We start from the raw sequence: 25141 nt of genomic DNA, 5'->3' as shown, positions 1-25141 counted from the left end.
TACCTGTTTAAAAATTTGTTTGTTTGGAATTGAGGTGTGTTTCTTGGAGACACATGATTCTAGGGTGATTGGTATGCAGCATCTCATACAGATTGTCAAGAGTTTTAAGGAGGCCTCTGCAGTTCCAAGAAATGATGTTTTCTGTCAACATTATTTACATTTTAGGATGACTGGAGTGTGTGTGTGTGTTCATGTGTCGTCTTTTAGGGTCTTCTACTCTCGGAAGGAGCCTTTGGTGCCTCTCTGTTGGCTTGGAAGTCACGCTCCGCTCTTTGCGCTGCGGTGCAGTCAGGAACGGCCCGACATCCCTCTCCTCGTCAGATGTCCGAGGGGTGCCCGGTGGACCGGTCCTCCTGGACTTGCCCTTCCCCCTTCGGGCCCTTCGGTTGAGCCGCCACCGCCGCGGGCGCACGGCGCGCCGGAGGTACTACGGGCGGCGCGGTGATGGTGGGAGCTGTTGCGGGGCCCCCGGTATTCATACCCTCGGCCCCTTCCAACGCTTTGGAGGACGGCGAGGCAGGGGCAGGAGCGTGACCGGTCCCGACGGAAGTGCTTTGCCCCACAACTGCTGCTGCCTCAGCAAGCGGCGTGGTGACGGGTGGGGCTGCCTGAGGGAACCCAGAGGGGGGCGCTGAACTGGGTACGATAAACTGGGTCCCTGTGGAAACAAGACACCGCTCCGCTCCCCGTCGAGCTGTGTCGGCGTACCTTCCCGGGGGAAAGAGGCAAACTTTTTGTCGCCTCTGGGAAGGTGATGTTCTCAGTGACCCTAATGTTTATGATGTTTCCTATATTTCCCAATTACGCGATTACGCTGAATGAAGCACCACGCAGTTCACACAAGTGAGGGTGCTATATGTACAACGGTCGCTGAAATGATCTTGCGCCGGGGATTAGGCAGAAGTTGTTCACACACTGCAAAAGTTTGTACCGTGTCCGAACCGCTGGTAGTTAAAACAGCACCGTGGGTTCGACATGTAGGAATGTATTGAGCACCGGATAAAGCCTGCATTTGTATGTGGTTGGAGTGCTGAATGGTCAAAGGTCAAGATGTTGTGTTCTGTGGTAATCTCCTTGTCGTCTCTGCGGATGGCCATTCGTCTTGGGGCAGTGACGCCCTGATTCTCCAAGCCCACAAGGAGATCCGCCTCCGTTTCATTCAGAAGCCCTGGCTCTGATATCACACCCTGCGAGGTGTTCAGGCTCCGATGGGGTGTGACCCTTACGTCGAGGTCAGCCAGTATAGTCTGACCTATAAGCTTTGTGTACTGCTGCTTGTCATTTAACTCGATGATGATTTCACCAGTCCTTCGTTTTTTGGCCTTTTACGATTTTCCTATTATGGCTTCAAGATATTTTGCGATCAAGAAGACTGACTGCGATGCAAGATGGTGGGCCGGACAGAGGGATTTCACGACAAGAAATTGAGTAATGATCCCGTTCAGGAAAACTTAAGAATGGCACTGGGGGAACAGGTACTTCGGTGCGGCCCCTTTTCAGGAACCGATCACGCAGGTTGGGGGGGGGGTTGAAAATACCATATGCTATCGTATAAAGGCAGGGGACTGGTCTACTTCCTTCGCTCGGGTTACCGTGATACCGAAGAGGTCCCGGAGCCCCCTGCCTGGTAAACAGACAAGGAGTCCATCCGCCAGAGCTTGATCCGTGCTCCGGCGGCCAATGTTCATGGTTTCTGCCCTTCACCTTACAACTCGTAGCCACGGTATATTAAAGCAAGAGTAGGGGGCTCTGGTTCCGCGGTGTTGGCAACACTGTCACCAAGATTACTCAAGGTGCCACGTGCGGGGGGAATGATGGCGGGCGATTTCTTAATCCTAAGGATCGAAGGACCTGTGTTTTGTGTAATTGGCGTCTTTCACGTTCCGTGCAACGGAGATCCGGGACCGAGTGACCTTCTTAGGTGATGCCACAGCGGGGAAGGCCCAGGTGATCTACCCCTGGGTTTATCCTCCCACAAATGCTGCACTTTTCTCGTCTAAAATTAAGCATACGGGATGATGTCAGCGCGATTGCCGAGTTTAAGGGACCGAGATATATGGTGGTGAGGTTGATATATGCGGCCACGTTGGGCTCTCTCGTAACAGTTCACGCATTGGAGGACTCGCAACCAGGTTTATGTGAGGAGGACGGTTTTGGATTTGCCCATCATTCTTCTATGGATGACTTCAGGGTTTTGTGAGTGAAGATGTTCTATAAGTTCGTTGGTTCTGCAAGCTCAGTCACCTTATTCTTTCCCTATTTTACAGGCATCTGCCGTCAGCCTTTCCGGATGTTCCAGTCATTCAAATATTTCGGTATGTTAATGGCTACCTTGTGCGCTTGAATGTTTGAGAAAACCCGTTATGCAAGCGAGACAAGCGTTGGAAGGCATTTTAATCTGAAATGACGACCTTCACAGTGATGAGCGAGAAGCCAGAAGACGAAAAGCTGCGATTCCTAGATCTGTATTTATTTATTTATTTATTTATTTCGGTACCTTCAATGCCCCTGGGGCGTTACAGAAGGGAGTGGGGTTTGTACAAATAGTGGGAAAAATAACTACATAAAAGTGAAGTTTACAGCAAAGAAAATGCGAAGCCATAAATACAAAAACAAGAACAACTCACTGAAAATGTAAGTAAATATATGCATATAATACAGGGCACATAAAAAAATAATACTGTAAAGTAAGCGCCAGAGTGCCATAAGGTAGGTGCACACACAATTTACACTAGTGCAAAATGGCAAAACAACTTTTCAATGCCAAAAGAAGATGAGCTATACAAATACACAAGGGAATAAACACATGATGGGACACTACTATAGTACAGATAAGTGTCGTTCAATTGCTGAGCGAAATGCGCGCGCATCGGTGATTGTAGCTATCGGACTTGGCAGGCGGTTCCAATCGTCTGATGTTTTAGGTATGAAGGAATGGAAACGCAGATTAGTACGACAATGAGGGATGTTCACTTTGAAAGGGTGATCTATACGCGACGATATGTATGCTGGACTGGAAAGAAGTTCATTTTTTAGCTGTGGATTGAAGTGGTGGATTTTATGAAACAGGTTAAGCCGTGAAAGCTTTCTACGAAGGGAAAGAGAAGGCAGGTTTAGCGTTCGTTTCATTGAAGATATACTGACCTTGCGAGCGTAATTAGATAGGATAAAGCGTGCGCTGCGGTTTTGTACAGATTCTAGGGTGTTAATAAGGTAGTCATGCGCAGGGTCCCACACTGAACAGGCATACTCGAGTTTAGGGCGGATTAGTGTCTGGTAAAGAACTAGTTTTAAGTTAGATGGAGCCATAAAAAATTACGTCGCAGATATCCCAGTGTTCGGTTAGCATTGCTTATAGTATAATTAACATGTGTTTCCCAGGATAAGTTGTTAGATATGTGTACTCCTAGATACTTATAAGTAGTAACTATTTCAAGTTGTTGTCCCTGAATCGTGTATAGTGTCGGTAATGTTTCAGCAAGATTAGTTCGTCGCGAAAGTCTCATCATTTTACATTTGTTAGTATTTAAGCGCATTTGCCAGTTGTCACACCAATTACCTACTGCATCAAGGTCAGATTGCAGTGTTGATGAGTCAGCCGTAGAAGAAATCACTCTGTATATAACGCAGTCGTCTGCAAATAATCTAATGTGAGATCTAATGGTGTTAGGCAGGTCATTGATGTAAATGAGAAACAGGAGTGGACCGAGCACGGAACCTTGGGGTACGCCGGAGGTGACTGGACAGAAAGATGAATCGTAATCATTGGCTGTAACAAACTGTAATCTATCGGTTAAGAAGTTTTTAATCCAGGCTAGAATACGGGGATCGATGTTTAAATCGCGTAGTTTTTTACATAACAAGTGATGGGAGACGAGGTCAAATGCTTTGGAAAAGTCCAAAAAAATGCAATCAATGTAATGACCATCATCAAGAGCGCAAAAAAGGTCGTTTGTAAAAGAGATTAGCTGAGTTTCACAAGAAAAAGTTTTTCGAAATCCGTGCTGGCATGGTGAAAAAAAAAGTTACTTTCAAGAAATGTAACCAGGCTTGAGTAAATGATATGTTCAAACAGCTTGCAAGGGATACTGGTCAACGATATGGGACGATAATTAAGGGGGTTATGTGCATCACCAGACTTGAAGAATGGTACTACTTTGCCAATTTTCCAATCGTCAGGTAATACACAAGAATTAAGTGATTGAGTAAAAATTTCCGCCAGAATTATGGAACAATAAATGTCGGTATTTTTCAGAAATTTTGAGTTTATTCCATCAATCCCTGACGATGAGGAAAGCTTTAACTTGGCAATTAAAGGTATTATTCCAACCCAGTCTACTACTAGTGGTTCCATTGGAGTAAGTATTGTGGTACCGCAGGGATATGAATGGGGATGTGGCTGACATGGTAGAAAAACTTTTTTGAATGCGTCATTAAGCAGAACGCAGCTTTCAGATTGGGGTACAACTGCGCCTTTTTCGTCAACTAGAGATATTAAATTTGTTTTCGTGCCACGAATGACGTTCCAGAACTTTTTGGTGTTTTGTACAAGCAAAGAGGGAAGAGTATCATTGAAAAAGACACGTTTTGCGCTTCGTATAGCGTTTCGAAATTCTAATTTGCAACTACGATACGCGGACCACGTGGTGCTGTTAGTGCTCTGTCTTGCTTTGCGGAACATCCTTTTCTTCTTATTCAAGAGACGTTTAAGAGTAATGTTGAACCACGGGGACCGGTGATTGCAAGAAATCACTCGTAAAGGTATATACTTATTAATTAGGGAATGCACTTTGTCTTTAAACAGAGCCCAATTTGTTGTGACAGTTCGTTCGTAAAACGTGGGCATATAATCATTAAAAAATACCTCCAGGTCTTTACCTAACGACAAGAAGTCAGCTTTTCGGTAATCGCGGACGTACTTTGGCTTACCGCGTGTTTTGTTTGTGCTCGCTTTAATAGAAAAATGGATGAAACAGTGGTCACTGAGCCCTGGCGTGCAAGCGAGTGAGCAAACAAGATCTGGGGAAGTGGTAAGGACTAGGTCAAGCACATTAGCACTCGTTATTGACATCCGGGTCGGTTCGGTCACAAGTTGAGAAAAATGAAAGGTTGAACACAAATCAAGGAACTCTGCAGTTTCTCGTGACGAGCCTGAAACTCCTGGACAGCTTTGTGTACAGACTATTTTGGGGTAATTGAAATCCCCCAAAAGAAAAAACGATGATTTGGGAAACCTTATTGTAATGTTGTTAAGCACGTCATGGAGGTCATTACAAAATGATGCGGGGGCGCTTGGTGGTCTGTAACAAACACAAAATATTGCGTCACGGTGTTTTAGGCGAATACCTGCGCAGACTATTTCCAGATGAGATGAAATAGGAACAGAAAAAGACTGAAAAGCGTCTGCGATTGCAATGAGCACCCCTCCACCCGCTCGCGTGCCTCGATCACAACGATAAAAACGAAAAGACTTTTGACACTGCAAAATTTCGCTACTTGACACCTTGGCAGATAACCAAGTCTCAGTTAGTGCCACGACATCTGCGTTACATGTATCAATGAAAGAGGATAGATCATCACGCTTATTTAGGACACTACGAATATTTAAAAGCAAACAACGGATTTCACCGCCTAGCTATGACTGCGGGGTTCGGTGCGTAGCTGTGCGTTCTGCGGTAGTAGCATCGTGTACATGGGCATCATCTTTATGAACATCAATTTCACACACACTGTCAGAAGATTGTTCATACATGTAACATTTCTTGTTGATGTAGACTTTGTTGTACCGAATTGAAAATGGCAGTCCGCTGGCCAAACCGAATTCGGTCAGCTTCTTTCGCAACTTTCTAGTTGCAACGCAGAAATCTTCTGTTATGTTTACTTTAGAAGGCTTCAGTGTGGAGCGGGATGAAAATACCAAGTCTTTTATCTTGAAACTTGAAAATTTAACTATGATTGGTCTAGTCTTCTTATGGTCAAACTTGCCAAGCCTGTGGGCGCGTTCAATTGCCCCTTCGGAAAGGGGCGTTTCTAGGATAGAAAGCACTTCGCGAATTTTATTTTCTGATTCAACCCATGACTCAGTCTGACTATCGGGAAGCCCATAAAAGATTAGATTTTCACGACGTGACCTATCTTCGAAGTCGTCAAGGCGACGGGTAATAGAATCCGTCTCACAGCGTACTGCTTCAGCGACGGAGCCAGAAATGTCGGGTGTTAAGCATCCTTCAGACGCCGCCATTTTTTCTTCTACAGCCAGAAGTCTTTCGTTAATGTCCGTAATATCTTTTTGAAGGTTTAACTGAATTTTCTTCACCTCATTCAGTTGCAAGAGCACTTCAGCGTGATTTTTATCGATTTTGCCGTTTAGCGACTTAAGCAGAGTTAGAACGTCGCTATTCTCACTCGGATCCTGAGGGGGGACAGTTTCAGTACCATCATTTAGAGGGCCAGGATTTGCCTCGATGTCCCCGCCTTAGAGTAACAGCTTCACAACATAAATGCATTCACCAAGAATGTCAGATACAGTTCCCGGGCTTGGGAGAAGCAGCAAGTTGACATTGCTAGAGCGCTTAGCAAACAAAGAAGGTCGAGGACCAACCTGAGCAAAGCAGAGCAAAACTTGAGGCAACCGCATGGCAGCTGCTCTCCCAAGCCCACTGAAGAAGTGTGTCGCTGGGCCGTCCTTATATGGGTGTCGAAGATCCGATGTCGATGACGATGGGGGTTGTACACGAGCAGTCGCAGAGGGCAGAGGATCGTCGCGGAGGCAGTCAGGTGGCGCCGGGCATCGCTGCGCGGTCACTTGCGCAGGAAGTGAGCAGGAAAAATCTAGTGGCGCATCGGGGCATCTCGATAGCGGTAGGCATGTGCCGTTGATTGTCAGGACCTGAGCAAAGCAGAGCAAAACTTGAGGCAACCGCATGGCAGCTGCTCTCCCAAGCCCACTGAAGAAGTGTGTCGCTGGGCCGTCCTTATATGGGTGTCGAAGATCCGATGTCGATGACGATGGGGGTTGTACACGAGCAGTCGCAGAGGGCAGAGGATCGTCGCGGAGGCAGTCAGGTGGCGCCGGGCATCGCTGCGCGGTCACTTGCGCAGGAAGTGAGCAGGAAAAATCCAGTGGCGCATCGGGGCATCTCGATAGCGGTAGGCACGTGCCGTTGATTGTCAGGACCTGAGCAAAGCAGAGCAAAACTTGAGGCAACCGCATGGCAGCTGCTCTCCCAAGCCCACTCTGTAATTACAATCTGTAATTACATTCAGCAGTCATGTGTATTAGCAGTATTTCTCACGTTCACAAAAAAAGGGTTCCTAGGGTTCTGTTCGGCACGCTAGAAGGTGGTGAAGCATGCACCGCCGTGTCAGCCATTCAAAACGCAGTGACTAGGTCCTGCCCACACATCATAAAAAAAAGCTTTGACAGCCAGGTCAACAGACTCACTTTGGCAGGGCGTCCCACGCCATTCCTGCGCCGCTCACTGGAAGCCGTTCTGGAATCGGTGAATTCAAACACGGCTTCCAACTTGTCGCACGAGATTGCAAGGGCCCAACTTATCATCATACACTACGTGCACGTCGTCTCACACCAACCGAAGAAGATAGGAGAGAAGGCAGGAGTGTGGACGGCTTTTTCAGCACTTCACAAATTAGCCACCTTGTGGGCAAGGCTGAATAATAGAAAGTATCACATTGCTACATGTAGAACTAAGCATAAAAACAGAGTATTGAATGCGTGCATTGTAGAGCATGCGAGATACCTGTTTTGTACGGGCGGTTCTATTTGGGCCAAAGTTCCAGGTTCGTCATTTACCGTCTTCGTGAGCACGCAATAAACATGCTCACAGGAACAGAAAGCAATCTTGTCTTACACAGCAAGAAATGCGAATCATTCTACCCCAAGCTCAACAAAACTTGCATCTTAAAACGGTATCGTGACGGCCTATCCCGAGAAATTTCTGAGGCTTTAGTTGTAACCAATATGGCGGAGATGTGTAAGCTCGCCTTCCCTGGCCCTCCTTGAGCAGGCAACTGCGCCCCCAGAAAGAAAAAAAGAATGTTTTGTGCTTTATCGCCTTCTAGAACCGACGACTCTTTTGAAGGTCTTCGATTATCTCGCTTTTCTCCTCGCATTTGAGTGTGATCACGTTTTTCATATTGTATTTGTAGCCAACTCTAATAAAATTTCCCCATTCGCTTCTCAGCGTTCGTGTTTGTTTGCCTGCTCTCACTCCGAGTTTTTCGAGCTGTTTCGTAAGGTGTCAGGCTTTCCGGCTGTGCTAAGATGGTGATTTTCTGGATCTTCTAGTCGATGTTCAGATACGGGGTACTCAATACGACCAGGTGTTCGTCTGATTGCGTTGGTGCTACAATGAATCACCCACTGGGCAATCATGAGGCCGGTACGAGTTGGAATGACCCCTTTGTATTCATCAAGAATAACAGGTGGCAATCACGTTTGGCAGGGTAGTAGCTTGCTCGATTAAGAATAATGCTGCGAGGTGTTGCTATTCGGTGAGGATCTGGAGGGCTCGGGGAAGGTTGACAAAAAGGTTTGGACTGCTGTTGTCGGAGGCACCTCTGTCTGTTACGGGTGATGACGTGGGTCCACATAAAGCCTGTAGGCGCCGGCAATTATTCGATACCCCTCGGATTATCAGATAAATTTACAGGACCAGTGTCTTTGTTCTCAGTTTTCATGTGGACAAGGTTCTGCGTACAATCGTGGGCAAGTGCTCTAGACATATTCTGTTGGCATGAGCGCGTGGGGAATTCATAATTTTTTATTTATTTCAACATACTGCAGGCCCTTCAGGGCCCATGCAGGAGTGGTTACAATGAATTCAAGTTTTCATCGTAAGGATAACATAAGTATTCAAAAGGCAAGAAACACGAACAATATAGAATACCATAGCGTAGGTCACCGCATGGGTCATTGGTCACCGCGCGATGACGTCTAAGGTTAGCGCACATGCGATGCCCAGCGCGAATTGGGACACTTCACTGGGGGCAGCGTAGTAGTAGGTCGGTGGCTCTCTAGAAGGGGCGTAGTCGTTCTGGTACCGTTAGTCTGTCTGCTGGCCACTCCCCTTGGGTTACAGAGATCCAGACCTTGAAAACCAGAGCCAGAGAAGCCAAAAAGCGTGCCGTACCGGCGGACGTGGGGTGGCTACGCGCGCCGCTCATCAAGGGGAGTCGATGAATTTGGTTCGTGGCTTTAATGGTGGAAAGTGCCCGCACCTTGGTGCTATACTTTGCGGAGCGCGGTAAAGACATTTGACAACTCTTCGAGTGGTAGTGGCACCTCTCCTAACTAAAGGTTTGTAGGTGTAATGTTAGGTTCCGTCACAACCGTCGGTATGGCGGAAAAGAATATCTGCTCGGCTGGCACAGATTTCCATTCTCTAAAATTGCCCACTTCATTGCGCACAGGCTTACGTAGGGGTGACGGCGCAGCGGAATCCTTTCATGGTAAATAAGAAACAAACGCTCGCCTCACACCTTACACACATGCACTTAGGCGATGAGGGAGTACTCCTGCCCTCGACGTTAGGAAGCGTCAGTGTAAATACCTTCACGATCCCCACACAGAGTGCTTTTGAGAGCTTGAGCCCGTGCTTGTCGGCGACCCTCGTCGTATAAGAGATGCATATTTCTAAGCAAAGGGAGAACCTTTAGTTCTTGTCGCATCACGCGGAGTGCATCAAGCGAAGTGCATCAAGCATCAAGCGGAGTGCATCAAGCGTCAAGCATCAATGCATCAAGCATCGAGCGTCAAGCATCAATGAATCAAGCATCAAGCGGAGTGCATCAAGCGGAGTGCATCACGCGGAGTGAAATTCCGTCTGCCCAGCCAATCTGCTGAAGGATACGGTGACCCACCGCAGGTCTGCTCATTCGGAGCTTCTTGTTAGAAAGATGTCCCCCTATCAGCTCTTCAACCGTGTTTTTGAACCCCGTGCTAAGCAGCCCCTCTGTGGACGCACTTTGGAATAGACGAATGACCTGCTCAATTGCCTTTTACTCTATATATAAAGCATCTTTATGTCCTCCTTGCCGAGAAGAAGACAGGGGGTGGACATAAGTGATTCTCGAGAAGACAAAAGCTTAAATTAATCGGAAGCTATCAGATTCCTTGAGGCCTCGCTTTTTGAGGCAACCCGCCTGATCATGTGTATGATTTTATTGACGCTGTGTTTGACGCGCTGCAACGATAGGTCACTCTTGCTGTTGGCGTGGGGATGTAGGCTCGGGATCTTGATGCTGGGGCTTGAAGTGATGGCCTGGCCATCAAGGAGTATTTGAATGTGCTCCTTGGCGTGAGGTCTGGCGACAAGGAACGTGACTTTTTATGTGAACTCTAGAGACCACAGGCTTTAGCACATTGGCATACCACAAGTGAGATGCAATGCGTTGGTGTGAGTGTCCTTCAATTTTTGTTACTCCTAGCACACGCGCAAGTGGCGCACAGGTCCGCTAGACGTGCCGTGGACGGATTCCACAGCGGTGCGTGAGGTCGCGTGAAGCTATCACGTGGCATTCAGCGAGAATGCAGGAGGGAAACCCTTAGATTTGCTTGGTGAGTCCACCACCTGTCTCCCCGACTCCGCGTGGGTTCGTAGCTAAATCGGTAACACAACGCGATCTCGCTTTGTTACGCTGTTATTTCTAGGTTCGATTCCAGGTGGTGCCAGTAAATTCTCTTAATTGGTTCGCCAGAGTTTCGTGTTGATCCCAACGGTCGCGAAAGAACCCTTGGAGTGTAGAGGTATAACCCTTTCTTGCCCAACAAAAACATTTTAGAGAAAATGGCCCAATATAATTGAATTTTGTTTATTTACCCCTTACTAATAATGCTTCGACAAGTGAAAATGGAAAGCTCAAAGTATTTCACCCAGAAAACAAACTCATAGGGTTGTGTAGGCTGGGCTTCAATACGTATGATCTGCGCGTAGTAAGAATACGTTAAAAACGGTATCAGGTACTGAAAAACTACATTTTTAGGTATCATTTATAAGGTTTGTATTGTTTTTAAGAGTACGTATATTATAAATAAAACTTTGTGAAAATATTTGATAATAAAGTTTTAATTAGCACCAATATTGCTTATAATATTGTTATTATCACAAGTTTTGCAGAACGTCTTCAAGGCTAAGGCGTAGGAAAACATTACTAACGAGGCAGTACAAAAGCGCGAATAAATGAGACACCAAGAAAGCAAGAAAAAATTGTTTATTAATAGAGCTGCACTGCACGCGCCTGCCACTCCGTGCCGACCAGCAAAGGTTTCGTGACGACGAAAGTCCAGCACACACATATGTGTGGGTGCATTTCTCAAGCGTGATGACGGAACGCACGCCAAAGGGAACGGGTGTATTTTTTACCCAATCATGTTTTACAAAGTCCTACAAACGCGTATTACCCTTGTTATTCAGAAAATACGAGAATAGCAGGAAGAAATCTGTATTCTCATCTTGAAGTCGGCTAGCGTGGTCGCGCCCCCTGGGGCGCTTTTTAATGTGCGATTTTTGTCCCCCTGATTGCGAAATTACTGAAGTACCCAAAACAACAAAGTATCAGAAGCGTTCGCAGCGACTACCCAAGGCTGTGAAACCGAAAGAGGTGCCACTTAGTAAACAATTTCCTTGACCCACATGTTTGTTTGGGCTGCGCCGTAAAGGTATAAAGCTTTGCTTTAAAAACTCTGCCGGTTTGTCCTTCGAAGTAGTACGTTTTCTTGATGTAGCGTCTATGTCGTGGATGTGAATCTGCATTTATTTTAGCTCAAACGGGTCGCGAGTTGCTCACATTAAATCTGGACTTTTATTACACTACTTTCAGTGTTGGAATACCAAAGAATGTGGTGCAAATTGTCGCTGCAGGGCTGAAGCTGGCCAAGGAGAATGTGTTCCCATAAGAGCCCCGTCCGGACGATCGCAACAATGATGAATAGAAAACAACTTGGGCCTCGATATTCTTCACACGTATCCTTCCTTGTAGTGTTGATCTTTTGAAGTCATTATTGAAATGAACCATTGAAATGGCTTCAAAGGAGAACAATAAATGTTCATATCCTCTAACCTGAATGCTGTGTTCTTGTTCCCCCTAAACAGGCCCTGGTGGCAGTTTTGCCGATATATGGTTGTTTGCATTTTCGGGTAAATCATTGTCCGAATGGTAAATCATTGTCCGAGTATTCCCCTCCTTCAGGAATTTGCAACTTTTCGGTGGCGTCGAGGGTTGCGCCGTGATGAGTTGGGTGTATAGTCCACGTGTAGGTGTGTTACGGATATGCTGTGTAGTTTAGACGTTTCTGTAAGAGTACACGGGATTGGCCCTTCTTCATTGAACCTCTTATGGGATGTAGAACTGCTTGGACCCACCTCTGTCTGTGAGGCAGGGAAGTGGTTACTAGTGTCCGTGGTGGTGCCCACGTCCCAACCCATAGGTGGAATTAGGATGCAAGATTTAGAGGCGAAGTCGATGGGATAGTCGTTTTGTTCTCGGTTGTAGTATGAACCCTTCTTTTTTTTTGAATGGGTATATTCCCGAGAATAGTAGGAATTTTCAAATAAGGCAACGTCGGCCGTACCGACAAGAAAAGTCCAAATTAAAATTATGTGCTTATAGGTCTCCCATATTAATATTGGGTTCGGGTAGCTTACCTACCAGCGCCTCAAAATGGGATGTGGAACGCTGGAAATCAGACGTAATATTGTCAGAAAGTCAGAGACGACGCAGTTCTTTTGAAGGAAAACACGTTTGTTGGAGCGAACTTGTGCTCCCATAACAACTGAAAGAATATAAAGGCCACAGGCAGCGAAGCAGCAGTCAACCAAGTGACGTGTGCGAGCGAGCGTCGAAGATCGGAATGCCGTGGCGTCTGCTCTCCAGGCTCTTATCTTTCGACACGAGTGTTTCTGGAACCATCGATTTACATCAAGAACATTGTAGATCACACAAGAATATTCTGGGCTAGTGACGTTAGGGCGAAACAGTCTGCTTATATCAATGAGATAGCCCGCGTGGCATAAAAATAAAGAATGGAAGACGCCCTCGGCTGATAACGCAAATAACACAGTCGGCGTTGCCCGACAGTAAAAACCAACAATAAATAAACAAACAAACGCATACATGGTTCGCGGCATTACGCGGAATAATGAAGGGTGCATTCCGTAATAACCTAAAAATATTATTTCTACGATTTATTAGACTCTCAAGGAATGTGTAAAAATTTATTGGATCGCCTTCTGATGATTTCGGAGAGATGCCAGCTACACCATCCGATAGAGGAGTTCAGTGAACCCGGGCATTTCCAAATAACATATTTAACTATTGAAAGTTTTGCAAGTTTAGAATTCAGAGGTGGTAATTGAATTGCAGTGTGCTGTACACGTCACCAGGGTTTTTACGAAGGCCTCTGCAGTTTTCATAATATATCGTTTTCCTTGACATATTTATACCTTGGAGCGAGTGAAATGTGTGTGTTTCTTTCGAGGCTGTATTTGTTTGATTACAGTTCTAACGCGCCGATACAACGCATGCAATGAGTGGGGCCGTAGTGGAGGGCGCCGGATTCATTTTGACCACCTCGGTATCTTTACGTGAGCCGAAATCTCGTACACTAGCGCATTTTTGCTTTTCCCCTACATCAAAAAGCGGCCGCAACGGCCGGGAACTGAACCCGCGTCCTTGATCACAGCCGTACAGCGCCTTAGGCACTGAGCCACCGCGGCTGGTATGGGCTATATTTCCGAGCTTTCAAGGTAGCATCACAGGAGTTCCCGCCACTTGCCTACTAATGACAGGCTGCAGGTGTTCAAGCCACACCACGGGGGATTAAAAGAGGGTCCGTGTAGTCAGAGTCGCGCAGGCAACCACCCTCCAGTGTCAGATGCAATTGTAGTAAATATAGATACCCCAGAAAATAAAGGACGGATATCCGCCCAGATAGCCGAATTGGAAAGCATTCCAGATCAAATCGAAAGGCGTGAGTTCGGTGCCCACTCTGGACGCGTGGTTTTCGTTCTTTCTTTCCTTCTTCCTTTCTTTCTTTCTTTCTTTCTTTCTTTAGTTCTTTCCTTCTTTCTTTCTTTCTTTCTTTCTTTCTTTCCTTCTTTCTTACGTATGTGTAAAAAATAATAACTTCACTAACCATAGTAAAAGAGACTAACAACACCCCTATGCCTCCTTTGACGTTGTAGACTGCCGACCTATCTTCCTGTATTTCCTCAACCAGCCCCTCATTTCCTAACTATATTTTTCTGCGAAAGCCTAGCGAGTGTCCAGGTTCTGGCAGCCCTGATGCCAAGGCTGCCAGCATAAGAGGGTTTCCCGACCGTTCCCTGTTCTTGACATGCTGTAGACATTCGAGTCGCACTCCCGGGGGTTTAAAAAGAAGATCCCCTTCTCACCGTGTAGTCAGAGTGGCACTGGCTACCACACTCAAGCGTGAGCTACAGTTCTAGTAAATTTAAGTACCCCAGAAACTGAAGCAAGGACAGTAACCCAGATACCTTAATTGCTAATGCATTCGACATCAAATCGAAAGGCGTGGATTGGGTCTCTCTCTGGGAGCGTGTTTTTCTTCCCTTATTCCTTTCTTACGAAAATTTGAAAATGTTAGCTTCACTAACCACAGTAAAAAAAGAGCCAACCATACCCCAATGCCTCCGTTGGCGTTATAGACTGCCGACCTCTCTTTCCCTATTTCCTCTACGAGCACATCATTTCCTTATCATAAAATTCTGCGAACGCCATTCAAAAGTCTCGGTTTTAGCACCCTTGATTCCAAGGTAGCATAAAAGGCTTTGCCGCCAGTTCCCTGTTCATGACCGGCTGCAGACGTTCGAGTCACGCTCGCGGGGTTTAAGCGGAAGGTTCACATTCAACCACGTAGTCAGAATGGCGCTGACAACCACCCTCATGCATTAAATACAATTCAAGTAAATATAAATACACCAGAAAGTGAACAAATGGATATTCGGTGAGGTAGCCGATTTGAAAGATATTCGTAATTAAATTTGAAGCGTGGGTTCGGCCCCATATCTGGGCGAATGCTTCTTTTTTCTTTCTTTCTTTCGTTATTTTTTCTCATGATTTTTTCTTTCTTTCGTTCTTTCCTTCTTTCTTTCTTTCTCTGTTTTTTTCTTTCTTGCTGACACTGTCTTAATAACTGTAAAGATTGACACGTCTCAGCAAGCCCAACTGCGTGTCATGTCATTTTTTACTTCCATAGATCACGATACGGATTTTCCTTGGGTAGTCTGAAGATAGCGAAACACCCAAAAAGGGAATTTCATCCATCAGCACAGGCATGAACTTATAGCTGAAACGCATAGGTTCGCATACACGCCCACCCTCCTCCCTCCCACTATTCTTCACTATAAACCTTCGCCCGCATAAACAGGCAACCGTTCATGTGCGGGTGCCTAGAAGTGACAGACGCAGTCGAAAATATCCCCCGAAAGCCCCCGAAGAAGTGATATTGGCTCATGTCGGCGTTTCGTGCGGGCAAGTGGCTGTTCAATGGGAAGAAATTCGCCGCTACTCGCCGAGCTGAACTTGAGACTGTAACGGTGCGCCAGCAGCTTTCCATTGCTTTCGCGTCATGCGCGCTTATGTTCAAGCCAACGCTTTAATTTTTGCTCTTCTTCCTCCAAAGGAACGACGTGCACACATCTAATAACGATTTAAATCCCGGACACTTTCCAGCTTTATTCTCGCGTGGCAACGTGTGGCTGTCCGTTTTTCTTTGCCCTCGTATGCATAAAACTGTGTGTGTAAGATGCCTGTGTAACACATGAACCCACGTGTGACCATTGCACATTTAAACGGTCGTACATTGGACGATTTTGTGGTTCTGGGCTGGCACACACAAATCAAGTTCTGCAAACGTGCTGTTCGTGACTCCTGCAAGGAGAAAACTGAAGGTTTCAAGTTCACGGGTGGGGTTCCCGTTGACGGAACCTTGAAATTTCCTGACTTCGAGGTGCGTTTCTCGAAGAAATATACAGGATGGATGAACGCGTCCCTTTCTTGCAAACCGCTCTTAAACTTCGCTTGTTTTCTTTTGAAGCTAGTTAGGAATCGGATAGTGAACACGTGCCTCAAATCCGCTGTCAACAAGTCCTGTTATCATTTTCGCAACAAAGCTTCGATGCGCAAATAGTTTGGCTGGAGAACGCTGGCCTCCCTCTCTCTGTGCTACAGGCAATCTACAGCGTCTTAGTAATTTAAAAGGTTCCCGCAAGACAGCAGAGATGCCGACCAGAGTAAACAATTTTGTGCCCTTTCAATCTGTGAAGAAGAGTGACCTGCAAAGCTGGTTGCAGTCCAGGGAGTGCATGAAGTAAATCACGTTTGTCGTAATTTGCGATGGAGCATACTTCCCTGTAATGTAGCAAATGATCCACTGAAGGATCTAATCTTTGTTTTGCATGTACACATGTAACTGCCTGTGTGCCTCCCTGGTCGTAACCATCTTACTGTTTGTGTAAGGCCGGGTTCAGACTGTTGCCGACACTGTCGTAACAACTTTAAAGATTGACGTCATTTCACGTCTCAGCAAAAACCACTGTGCGACATGTCATTTTTTACTTCGATAGATCGCGATACGGCTTCCGCTTCCGTAGTCTGAAGATAGCCTAACACACAAACCTAAGACGCGCGACCACTAATCTCCGAACAGGTGTCCATTGGCCCATCCGCGTTTAAACGTCCACGTTTAAACCTCGCAACAGCACAACGGGGATGTCATCCGTCAGTACGGGCATAAAACCTAAAGCTGAAACTTATAGCTGCGCATGCACGCCCAACCGCCTCCCTCCGACTATTCTTCACTATAAACCTTCAACTCAGAAATCGGCAACCGGTCATGTGCGGGTGATTAGAAGTGACAGTCGCCGTCGAAAATATCCCTTGAAAGCCCTGTGAAGAAGTGATACTGGCTCAGGCCAGCGTTCCAAGCGGGCAAGTGGCTGTTCATGCGGGAGGAATTCGTCGCTACTCGCGGGGCCCAAGTGAGGCGGTAACGGTGGCGCCAGCAGCGTTGCATTTTTTTGCGCCGTGCGCGCTTGTGTTCGGCCCAAGGTTTCATTTTTAGCTCTTCTTCCTCAAAACGAACGACGTGCATCCGTCCAATAACGATTTAAACCTTGGAAACCTTCGAACTTTATTCTCGCGTGCAAACGTGTGGCTGTCCGTTTTCCCTCCCCCTCGTATGCATCTTACAGTGTGTGTAAGATGTCTGTGTAAGACATTAACCCACACGCGAACCACTCCATTGAGGGCAGCTCACTAACCGCATTGAGCCATGTTTTTTGACACCTAAACATCCCAGCAGCACAAACAGCGTTTCATCGATAGCAGCATGAAGCTTAGCTGCGCGTGCACGCCCCCCTTTTTCTACCCGAAAACTGTGCACGCATAAATCGGCCACCAGTGAGGTCGCAAAGTTAGCAGTCAAAGGCTGCGGCGAAAATGTTGCTAGGAAGGGCCTTCAAACTGAAAAAGAAATATGGGCTCAATCCGGCGTTCCAACTGGGCAAGGTTCTTCTCAAGCTGGATAGATGCGGAACTACTTGGCAAAATTAATTTGAGCGGAAACGGCGACGGCGGGTTTCGGTCATTTTAGAGGCACATTTTTGGCAACCGTTACCTGGGGTTCGTGGTAGCGGCATCTGTTTATGTCGTCGTAACCGATTGAGCGAACGCAGCCGCGACGAAAGAAAGAAAACGAAGAGGTGCGTCTAGCGAAGGGTGAAGCGGAGTACGAAACTGGCGGCTACGACGTGATCTCTCTCACTGCCTTTCCATAACACATGTCTTATTCGTCGCCACCAAGGATAGCCCTTCCCCTTACACTTTCCCCAGACGATGTTCCATTCTGCGCTATTCCAAACCACGTTACGTTTGAGCGGCTGGTTCAAACATGATATGCAACAACATGCTCTCTGCTCCCTTGTGCGGGTCTAATTCGAATCACGTGACATTTGGTCTGCAGTTTAAAACACGATTTGCAACATGCTCATCGGCGGGGGCGGGGAACTGCGAGGCAGCTGCAGAGTAGCTCACGCTGCCGTACGTTCGCTGATCAGGCGAACACTTTATGAGACGCGGCAGAAATGCGCCGTGACCGAGAAGCCTGCAGCTTGCGCGAAGCACAAATTTTATATTAGGGAACGTAGTATCCGTCAGTACCTTTTTTTTACGTCTGTCGGTGCTTCTGTTTACTATTTGAAATCGTCTGTTAACCGCACTACCATGTTTAGATGCCAAGTGCACAACTTGCGAAATAGGTATTGGTGGAGGTGAGGATGAAAATAGCTGTGAAAAAGGTGTACGCGTTGGTGAAGAGGAGCTACGGTGTGGCGCCAAGTAAATCGATGACACCGGAATGAAAACTGCTAGGGGATGGGTTAAACATATACTGCTTTGCAGTAAAAAGTGGCAGTGATACCGTGCGTAAAGTTCTCACGGATTTAAACGCGACACTGCGAGCGCGTGGCCACCGGTACATGCACCGCCGCCAGTGGTCGCCCGTGGAAGCCAGGAGTTGCATTGTGGAATAACACGCGGTTGAGAGCGTTATGGCCATATGTTTGCTGCTTCCGGTTTCTAATAAACGATTCTGTGGTTCCCCGCTGCGACAGCGGTGCGCTGAAAGCCTGGAGCTCCGGAGCGCGTTTGTGTGCCGGCGGTAGCCGCACTCCGGTCCGCGCAGGCAATAGAGAGTTTAGCTAACCGTGTTCGACGGTCCGCTCCGGTATCGGCGGCAAGCTCAGCGCAACCGGAGCTAATGTCGTTCGCAGACAAGCGTGCCACGCATGCGCACTGGCGTTCCCGCTTGCTATCGGAGCGGATCGGACCCTGAAAGACGGTCAGCTAAAACTCTCTAATATCGCGAGATTGTCTGATCGTGCGCTTTTGCTGCGCTTGCCGTTCGGATGCGACACAGATAATGTGCATGTAAGGCATGGTCATGGTAATCTAAATAAAACGACTATCTGCACGAAGGAACAGCCAACGTTATTCCAGGATATAAACTAAAAAAAATTAGACCATCTTTCCGTGGGGAACCCTGATGAGGATGCGAAGCATCGTGGTGGTTCCGTGTGGTTCCTTTGTGTTGCCGTTATGTCGAGTGATCTGGTTTTTACTAGTGCCAGAGGGAATTCCGCGTCCGGGTCCACACCGGTGGCAAAGGCACGCAAGTGCTGTTGTGTTACGGTGATTAGGTGGTGGTTCTCGAGGCGCCGAAACTCGTCCGTCATGTTCTTGTCGATGTTGTCTCTGTGGTAGAATCGGTAGTCTCCGTCAGCGTTGGTGAGGTAAAGGTTGTTGACATTGGTGCACCGGCTGAAAGCAATGTACACGCCCTCCTCTTCGCAGCTTTGCCTTCTCGTTCTTCTTCTTCTTCGGCGGTTCCCCTACGGGAAGGTGACGACGGTGGTTGAACGCGAACCTATCTCGTGATGGATTCTTTGGTTGGCCAATCCCTAAGGGAATCCTGCCACAATCAGTATCAGAGGCGCTGCGGACGGGGCTGGTTGAGCTGGAAGGCGCGTGGCGCTTCCCGCCACAGCTTTCCCACGGGAAATTCAGCATCCACCTCTAAAGTTTTCAGTTCGTCGTTTCCGTTCACGTTCAGCTTCGCGTTCCTTCGTTGTATCAGTAGCTTCTTGACGTAGTAGGACATAAGGCGCGTTCGTAGCACTTGCTCCTGTCCCGGATTTGTAGCGTAGTGGGAAGAGCACCGCGTACTTCCCGTTGCGGCCAGAGTCGTGGGATCAAAACCGCGCGCCGCTAACTATTTCTTTTTTTTTACAGTGTAGTATCGCGTAGCTGTGGGTGTAAAAAGGAGAGTTCCGCATGTGCAGTGAGCGTGTGAATGGCGCCGCCATCAACGACGGAGAACCACGCAAGCATAAGAAATGCTCAGCATTTAAAAGAAGAGAGCCGACGAAGTTATAATTAACCGCACCACACGGGAACGTGCCTGCAAAGGCGTCTTTCCTTTTTTTAGTTTACACCCTGGAACAAAGTTAGTTGTTCTTTCGTACAGACGTTTCTTTTATTCAGACGAGCGTGACTGTGCATTACGTGAAAGAACTGGGCCGCATTGGAAGGGCACGCGTAACAAGAGCACGCACTCACGATGTCGCGAAATCGGGTGCGCGCACAGCCGGCCTACTACCGTCGGTGCACAAACGCGTTCCAGCGCTCCATGCTCGCAGCACCCCGCCATCGCTGCGAAGAACCACAGTCCCGCTCATTGGCAGGAGAAAACAGAAAGTTTACGATCAACACGCTCTCATCCTCGCGGTATACCACAATGCAACACCTAGCTTCTACGGACGTCCACGGTCGGTGATGCATGTACCGGCGGCCACGCGCTCGCAGTGTAGCGTTTCAATGCGTGAGCACTGTACATGGGCTGTCGCATCGGCTTAAGACGAGTGACTGATTTGTGATTAAAGTGGTTATCTGTGCCAGGAATAAGCTAGGTTGATTATCCAGAAAGGTGAGCAAAAGGTTTGATTCCAGAAGAAGTGTTCTACACACGTGGTTGTTGGACTCAACATAGACTGCAGTTTGTTCGGTGTATGACCAATGTTGTGTACTACATTCGTATGTCCTATGGCCGGGTGTACATCGGACAGACCGGCCGCTGTCTCAATGTACGCTTAAGGGAACATCATTCCTCTCTGAAAGGAATGCCCTGCACCCACCCGGCGCTGCAGTGTTCGGACTGTGGCTGTAAGCCTGGCTTTACAGACACACAACTGCTTTTTAAACACCTATACCGTGCTACCAGGAAAATTGCTGAAGCCTTCCATATGCGGATTAGGGGCTCAGATTGAATACGTCACCCGCCACTGTCCATTGTAGATAAAAAAGTGTTAATTCCTACGAGAGGGGTTAGAACAAGAAAGAACAAAAAAACAAGGGAAAGGAAAGTGGGCGCTTGGCCATATGTAGGGCCGTACGCTTGTACTACGGTGACAGGTGTCTGATTGTTGCGTCCTGGCGTGGTATATAAATGCTTTCGATTTCAATAAATCTTTCAGTTGATACAAAGCGCAATTGTCGTTTCCCTTTCTCATCCCTGTGTCAGTTTGCGCTTACGTTTCAATTATAGATGTTCACTGACAAGCTCGTCGATCCATTTTGCTTCAAAATCTCAAGTTTAACTTTTTGGAGAACCACGCGTGTGAATTGAAGTGACGTCGCATGGGCAATTGTTGCGGGTGTGGTTCAAATCTTTTCTTTCCAACCACCTTCACTGCACTGATTGGAGCCTTTTTTGCACTTCTTCTTGCCACTACGTTCATAATATCCAGTGCTCAAATCTATAAAATAAAATAGTTTATTGATTGTAGGGTTTAACGCGCCGACGCAACGCAGGCGATAAGGCACGCCGTTGTGGAGGCCTCCGTATTAATTTTGACAACCAGCTGATATTTAACGTGCGCCGAAATCTCGTACACACGGGCGTTTCTGCTTTTCGCCTCCATCAGAAAGGCGGCCGCCACGGCCAGGAATCGAACCCGCGACCTTGTGCTCAGCAGCGCAACGCCATAGCCACTGAGCCAGCGCGGCGGGATTATAAAATAAAATATGCACAGTGTTTTGTAGTATCTCTTTGCCGGTACGGGAAAATATCATCAACCTTAATAGCGCCTAAACCAGAGCTCACCTTTTGTGAAACGATGGTGAGATCATGTACGGCGAAGTTAAGGTTGTGAAGTGATGTATACGGCGACATGAATGCACGGCTACTTCTTGGATTAAAAAACCCACCCTTGCCGCAATTTAATGGGTGCACTAATCCGGATATGAAATCCTAAACATGGTATGCACCATGAAGTCGTAGCAGTTGAAGAACGTCTACATGGCCAAAGCCATGACGCAACAGTGGCGTGAGCCCACCGACACCTGGTCGGCGTGCGTTGCACTGGCAGCCTACATTTTACAGGCGGGCAAATAGGCAAACAAAGATAAGCTGATCATATCAGGATGGACAAACACGCGCTGGTGCAAGCTCTAAAAACTAGTCGTCAGTAACTGACTTCCCCTCATCAGTGCAAAATCCGCCGCTCGACTGCAAGAGCGTTCTGTCGAAACTGCAAGAGTGAAACGTGGGCGAAATGGGCGTCCTTGAACCGCTTAAAACCGGCGAATTCCGCACCAGATTACAAAACATAGATTCATCCAACAGACTGCGATATTTTTGTTAGCTTCTAATTTATTGTAAAGTGTATTCAATCTGACAAAAAAACGGCAGCATCTCCACTCAGTAAATGATGGCGAAGGTGCGGAGTACGGGGACCTGAACAACATCCAAGTTGCGGCCCCAGTGACATCAGATTTGCCCTCCGACCGTCATTCATTTTCAGATGAGTTGCACCTTGATTATTTGCTAAATGAAACTGCAACTCACGACTCAAATCGAATTTCACTTGATTTTCGTTTATGGTCCGGTGCGCACGGATGGACGCGGACTGACATTAGGAGGTCCTAAGCTACTCCGCACCGTTACCGGCGAGGGAGTAAGCCGTTTGACTCTCGGGTACGATTTCACGGTCGTAGTCCTTAGGGTAAGACGACTGACGCTAACTCTGTCTGGTCTACCACACAAAGGCTCGAATCCTGCTGAAGCCTTTGTGATTTTTGCGATTGTAAATGCTATGCGCACGGACACAAACGGACAATGTTCGGTCGTAAGGTGCTCCACAACTAAAACGCCAAAAGAAGGAGAGAGCAGTTTGGGCGAATCTAGAGTGTGCTCCGTGACTGAACCCGTGGGCCGCCGCCCCTACCCCACCGCCTGCTCCATCGCGTTAATAATTTTTGGTATCGCACGCCATGAAAGATCCCTTCGCTGTTACAGCTTAAAAAGTTTTGCTTGAATAAATATTCGAGAAACTTTGCTTACCCGTTAAAACAGGGCACCATAAGGACACTTAATGCTGTGCGAGCTCACATTGTGAATACTGGCGTCCTTCAAGCGCTTTAACGGAGCTCCCTTATTACTGGAAGCTCTAAAGACGCGTCGCTTATGTATGGTCAACATATATGAAAGGCTCGCAAAACTATCTGCTCGTGCCTTTGAGAAACCTCAATCGAATTGGTGTGTCATTGCTAAATATTTTATTGGTATTCTTGCCATAAAATTATTTATGCGGGAAGGAAAATATTTTCGTCATAATTATAAGTATTGCTGTGCGCTTTATTTTAAAATCTCATAAATAGTCTCCGATAAGTGAAAAACACTCACGTATTGTTTCAAAGAATGTATTTTACTTGTTGGGGGAATGGGTGAAACCTTCTTGCACCAGCAGGAATCTGAACTTTGGCGGACGAAGTTCCCAGCAAACGACGTTATGTCATGCAGATATCCTGGAGACGTACGCAATCGACATTAGATGTAGATGTCCAGGAGACGTACCGTTTGGGTCAAAATTACATATATTCAACGTTGCTACAACTGCAACAAACCCGTTCAAATCACACGAAAGATAACGTAGAATAGACGTCTCATGGTACTTTAATATGGTGTTTACGAGACGTTACCTTAGTGGCGTATCTTATGGATATGGTAGTCGTACGCATGAAAGACGTATAAGGATGTCTGCTCTACATTGTTTTTCTGTCTTTGGCACAAGCACTAGTTTGTTATATTCATGACTGGTGTACGTTAGTATGATATTGTTGAGATGAGCCTGTATGCTTGAAATATACATTCTTTATACATTTTAGATTTTGGCCAGCCCACTTTCCAAGGTAGCGTACGTGTTGTGGGCATTTATGCTTCAAATACATGTTTGCTAGCTATTCTGCACTGTTTGCTATTACTTGGCACCTTGTTTCTTGAATAATGTGTTTCCATTATTGAATTCCTGCATACTGCATGAAGTCTCATTTGTAAGTGCCAAGCTGACAACACACTCTTGTAGAAGCACAGGAAGCATAGCGCTAAAGAAGAAATGTCGCAGCGAAAATAAGTGGTAGTAAGTAACAGCAAACTAGTCCTGATAAGCACAAGCACCCTTGACACCAAGGCAACGACAGTTCCGTCATCGAATTGTACCACACATTACGGCTGTAGAGACCTTCAGCAAATAAACTATCAAAGAAACAATTCAAAAATACACTAATTAAAATGACAGTCTTTCTAACCTAGCTGTAAGATTAGCTGGGTAGTAGGAAAACTTTCAAAGTACACATAAAACACAAAACTGTTCAGGTAAAACAGTTTATATTGACTTCCAAATTATGTAATAAGCTGTCGCAACACAACCACTTTAATTTTTGATGCCTATAGGCCTTGGCCCGCATGGTACGCATTGTATAATTACAAGAATAGTACAAATATTCATTACTATAAATAAGTCACACACAGCAGAAAGGTTGACAAAAATAGGAACAAAAGCAAACATGTACACCCATGGTACGAGCACAAGATAGTTATGCAACTTGAAATATCCCACATAAAGTTAATTGGTGAAAAACAACGCAAGAAAAGTGAGAAAACAAAGAAATGATGGAACGGTAGTTTCAAAAACAAAGCAAATTTACGAAACTAAATAGTTCACATGTAGTAAAAAGTTTGGGGACCAGTAAAACAAAACCACCTTGGAAACACAGAAATGGTGTTGAGTGGTGGTTCTGAGGGCCATACAAATTTAGGCTTCTTTAAACAAACCAACATCTGGGAAAATGGTTCTGAACCCTACAAAAGGTGTGTATACAGAAATGGCTGTACGGCGGTTACAAAAGAAGTAGAAATTAACGTGATGAAACGATTCACACTTAGTGAAATGGCAGGACAATAAAACAACAAAACAACTTAAAAAACAACCTAATGAATGCTGTTTAGGAAAACAGTACAAAGTTACACTATCTCAATATTTCACACAAACTGTTATGATGTGGGAACAAACGAAAAAAAAACGGGGAACATGGAAATGATCAAATATTAGTTACAAGACAGATTTATATGGTACGCTCGAAGAAAAATACGCTCAAAGAAAAATACCACAAAATAAAAAACGCATAGAAGCACGGAAATGATTCAATCGTGGTTCAATGGTGCATGCCTTCATCATCAGTTATGGGAAGCATTCTTGAACAGTCC

The 25141-nt window shown here is 46.5% G+C and overlaps 1 protein-coding gene across 1 annotated transcript in view; it reads right to left on the bottom strand.

Annotated features, from left to right (window-relative positions):
- Positions 1-317: 317 nt before the first annotated feature.
- The window catches only part of LOC144143422 (zinc finger MYM-type protein 1-like), a 69207-nt gene continuing 44383 nt past the window's right edge, over positions 318-25141 (bottom strand). Inside the window, exon 5 of the mRNA XM_077675181.1 lies at positions 318-608. Coding sequence (XP_077531307.1) covers positions 318-608 — 291 coding nt within the window. The remainder of the gene's footprint in view (positions 609-25141) is intronic.

Source organism: Haemaphysalis longicornis, unplaced genomic scaffold (assembly GCF_048455015.1).
Source record: "Haemaphysalis longicornis isolate Haplotype H1 unplaced genomic scaffold, Haemaphysalis longicornis Haplotype H1 scaffold_6, whole genome shotgun sequence".
Classification (NCBI taxonomy): Eukaryota; Metazoa; Arthropoda; class Arachnida; order Ixodida; family Ixodidae; genus Haemaphysalis; species Haemaphysalis longicornis.
Note: the sequence above shows the minus strand (reverse complement) of the source record. Positions and strands in the feature narration are given on the sequence as shown.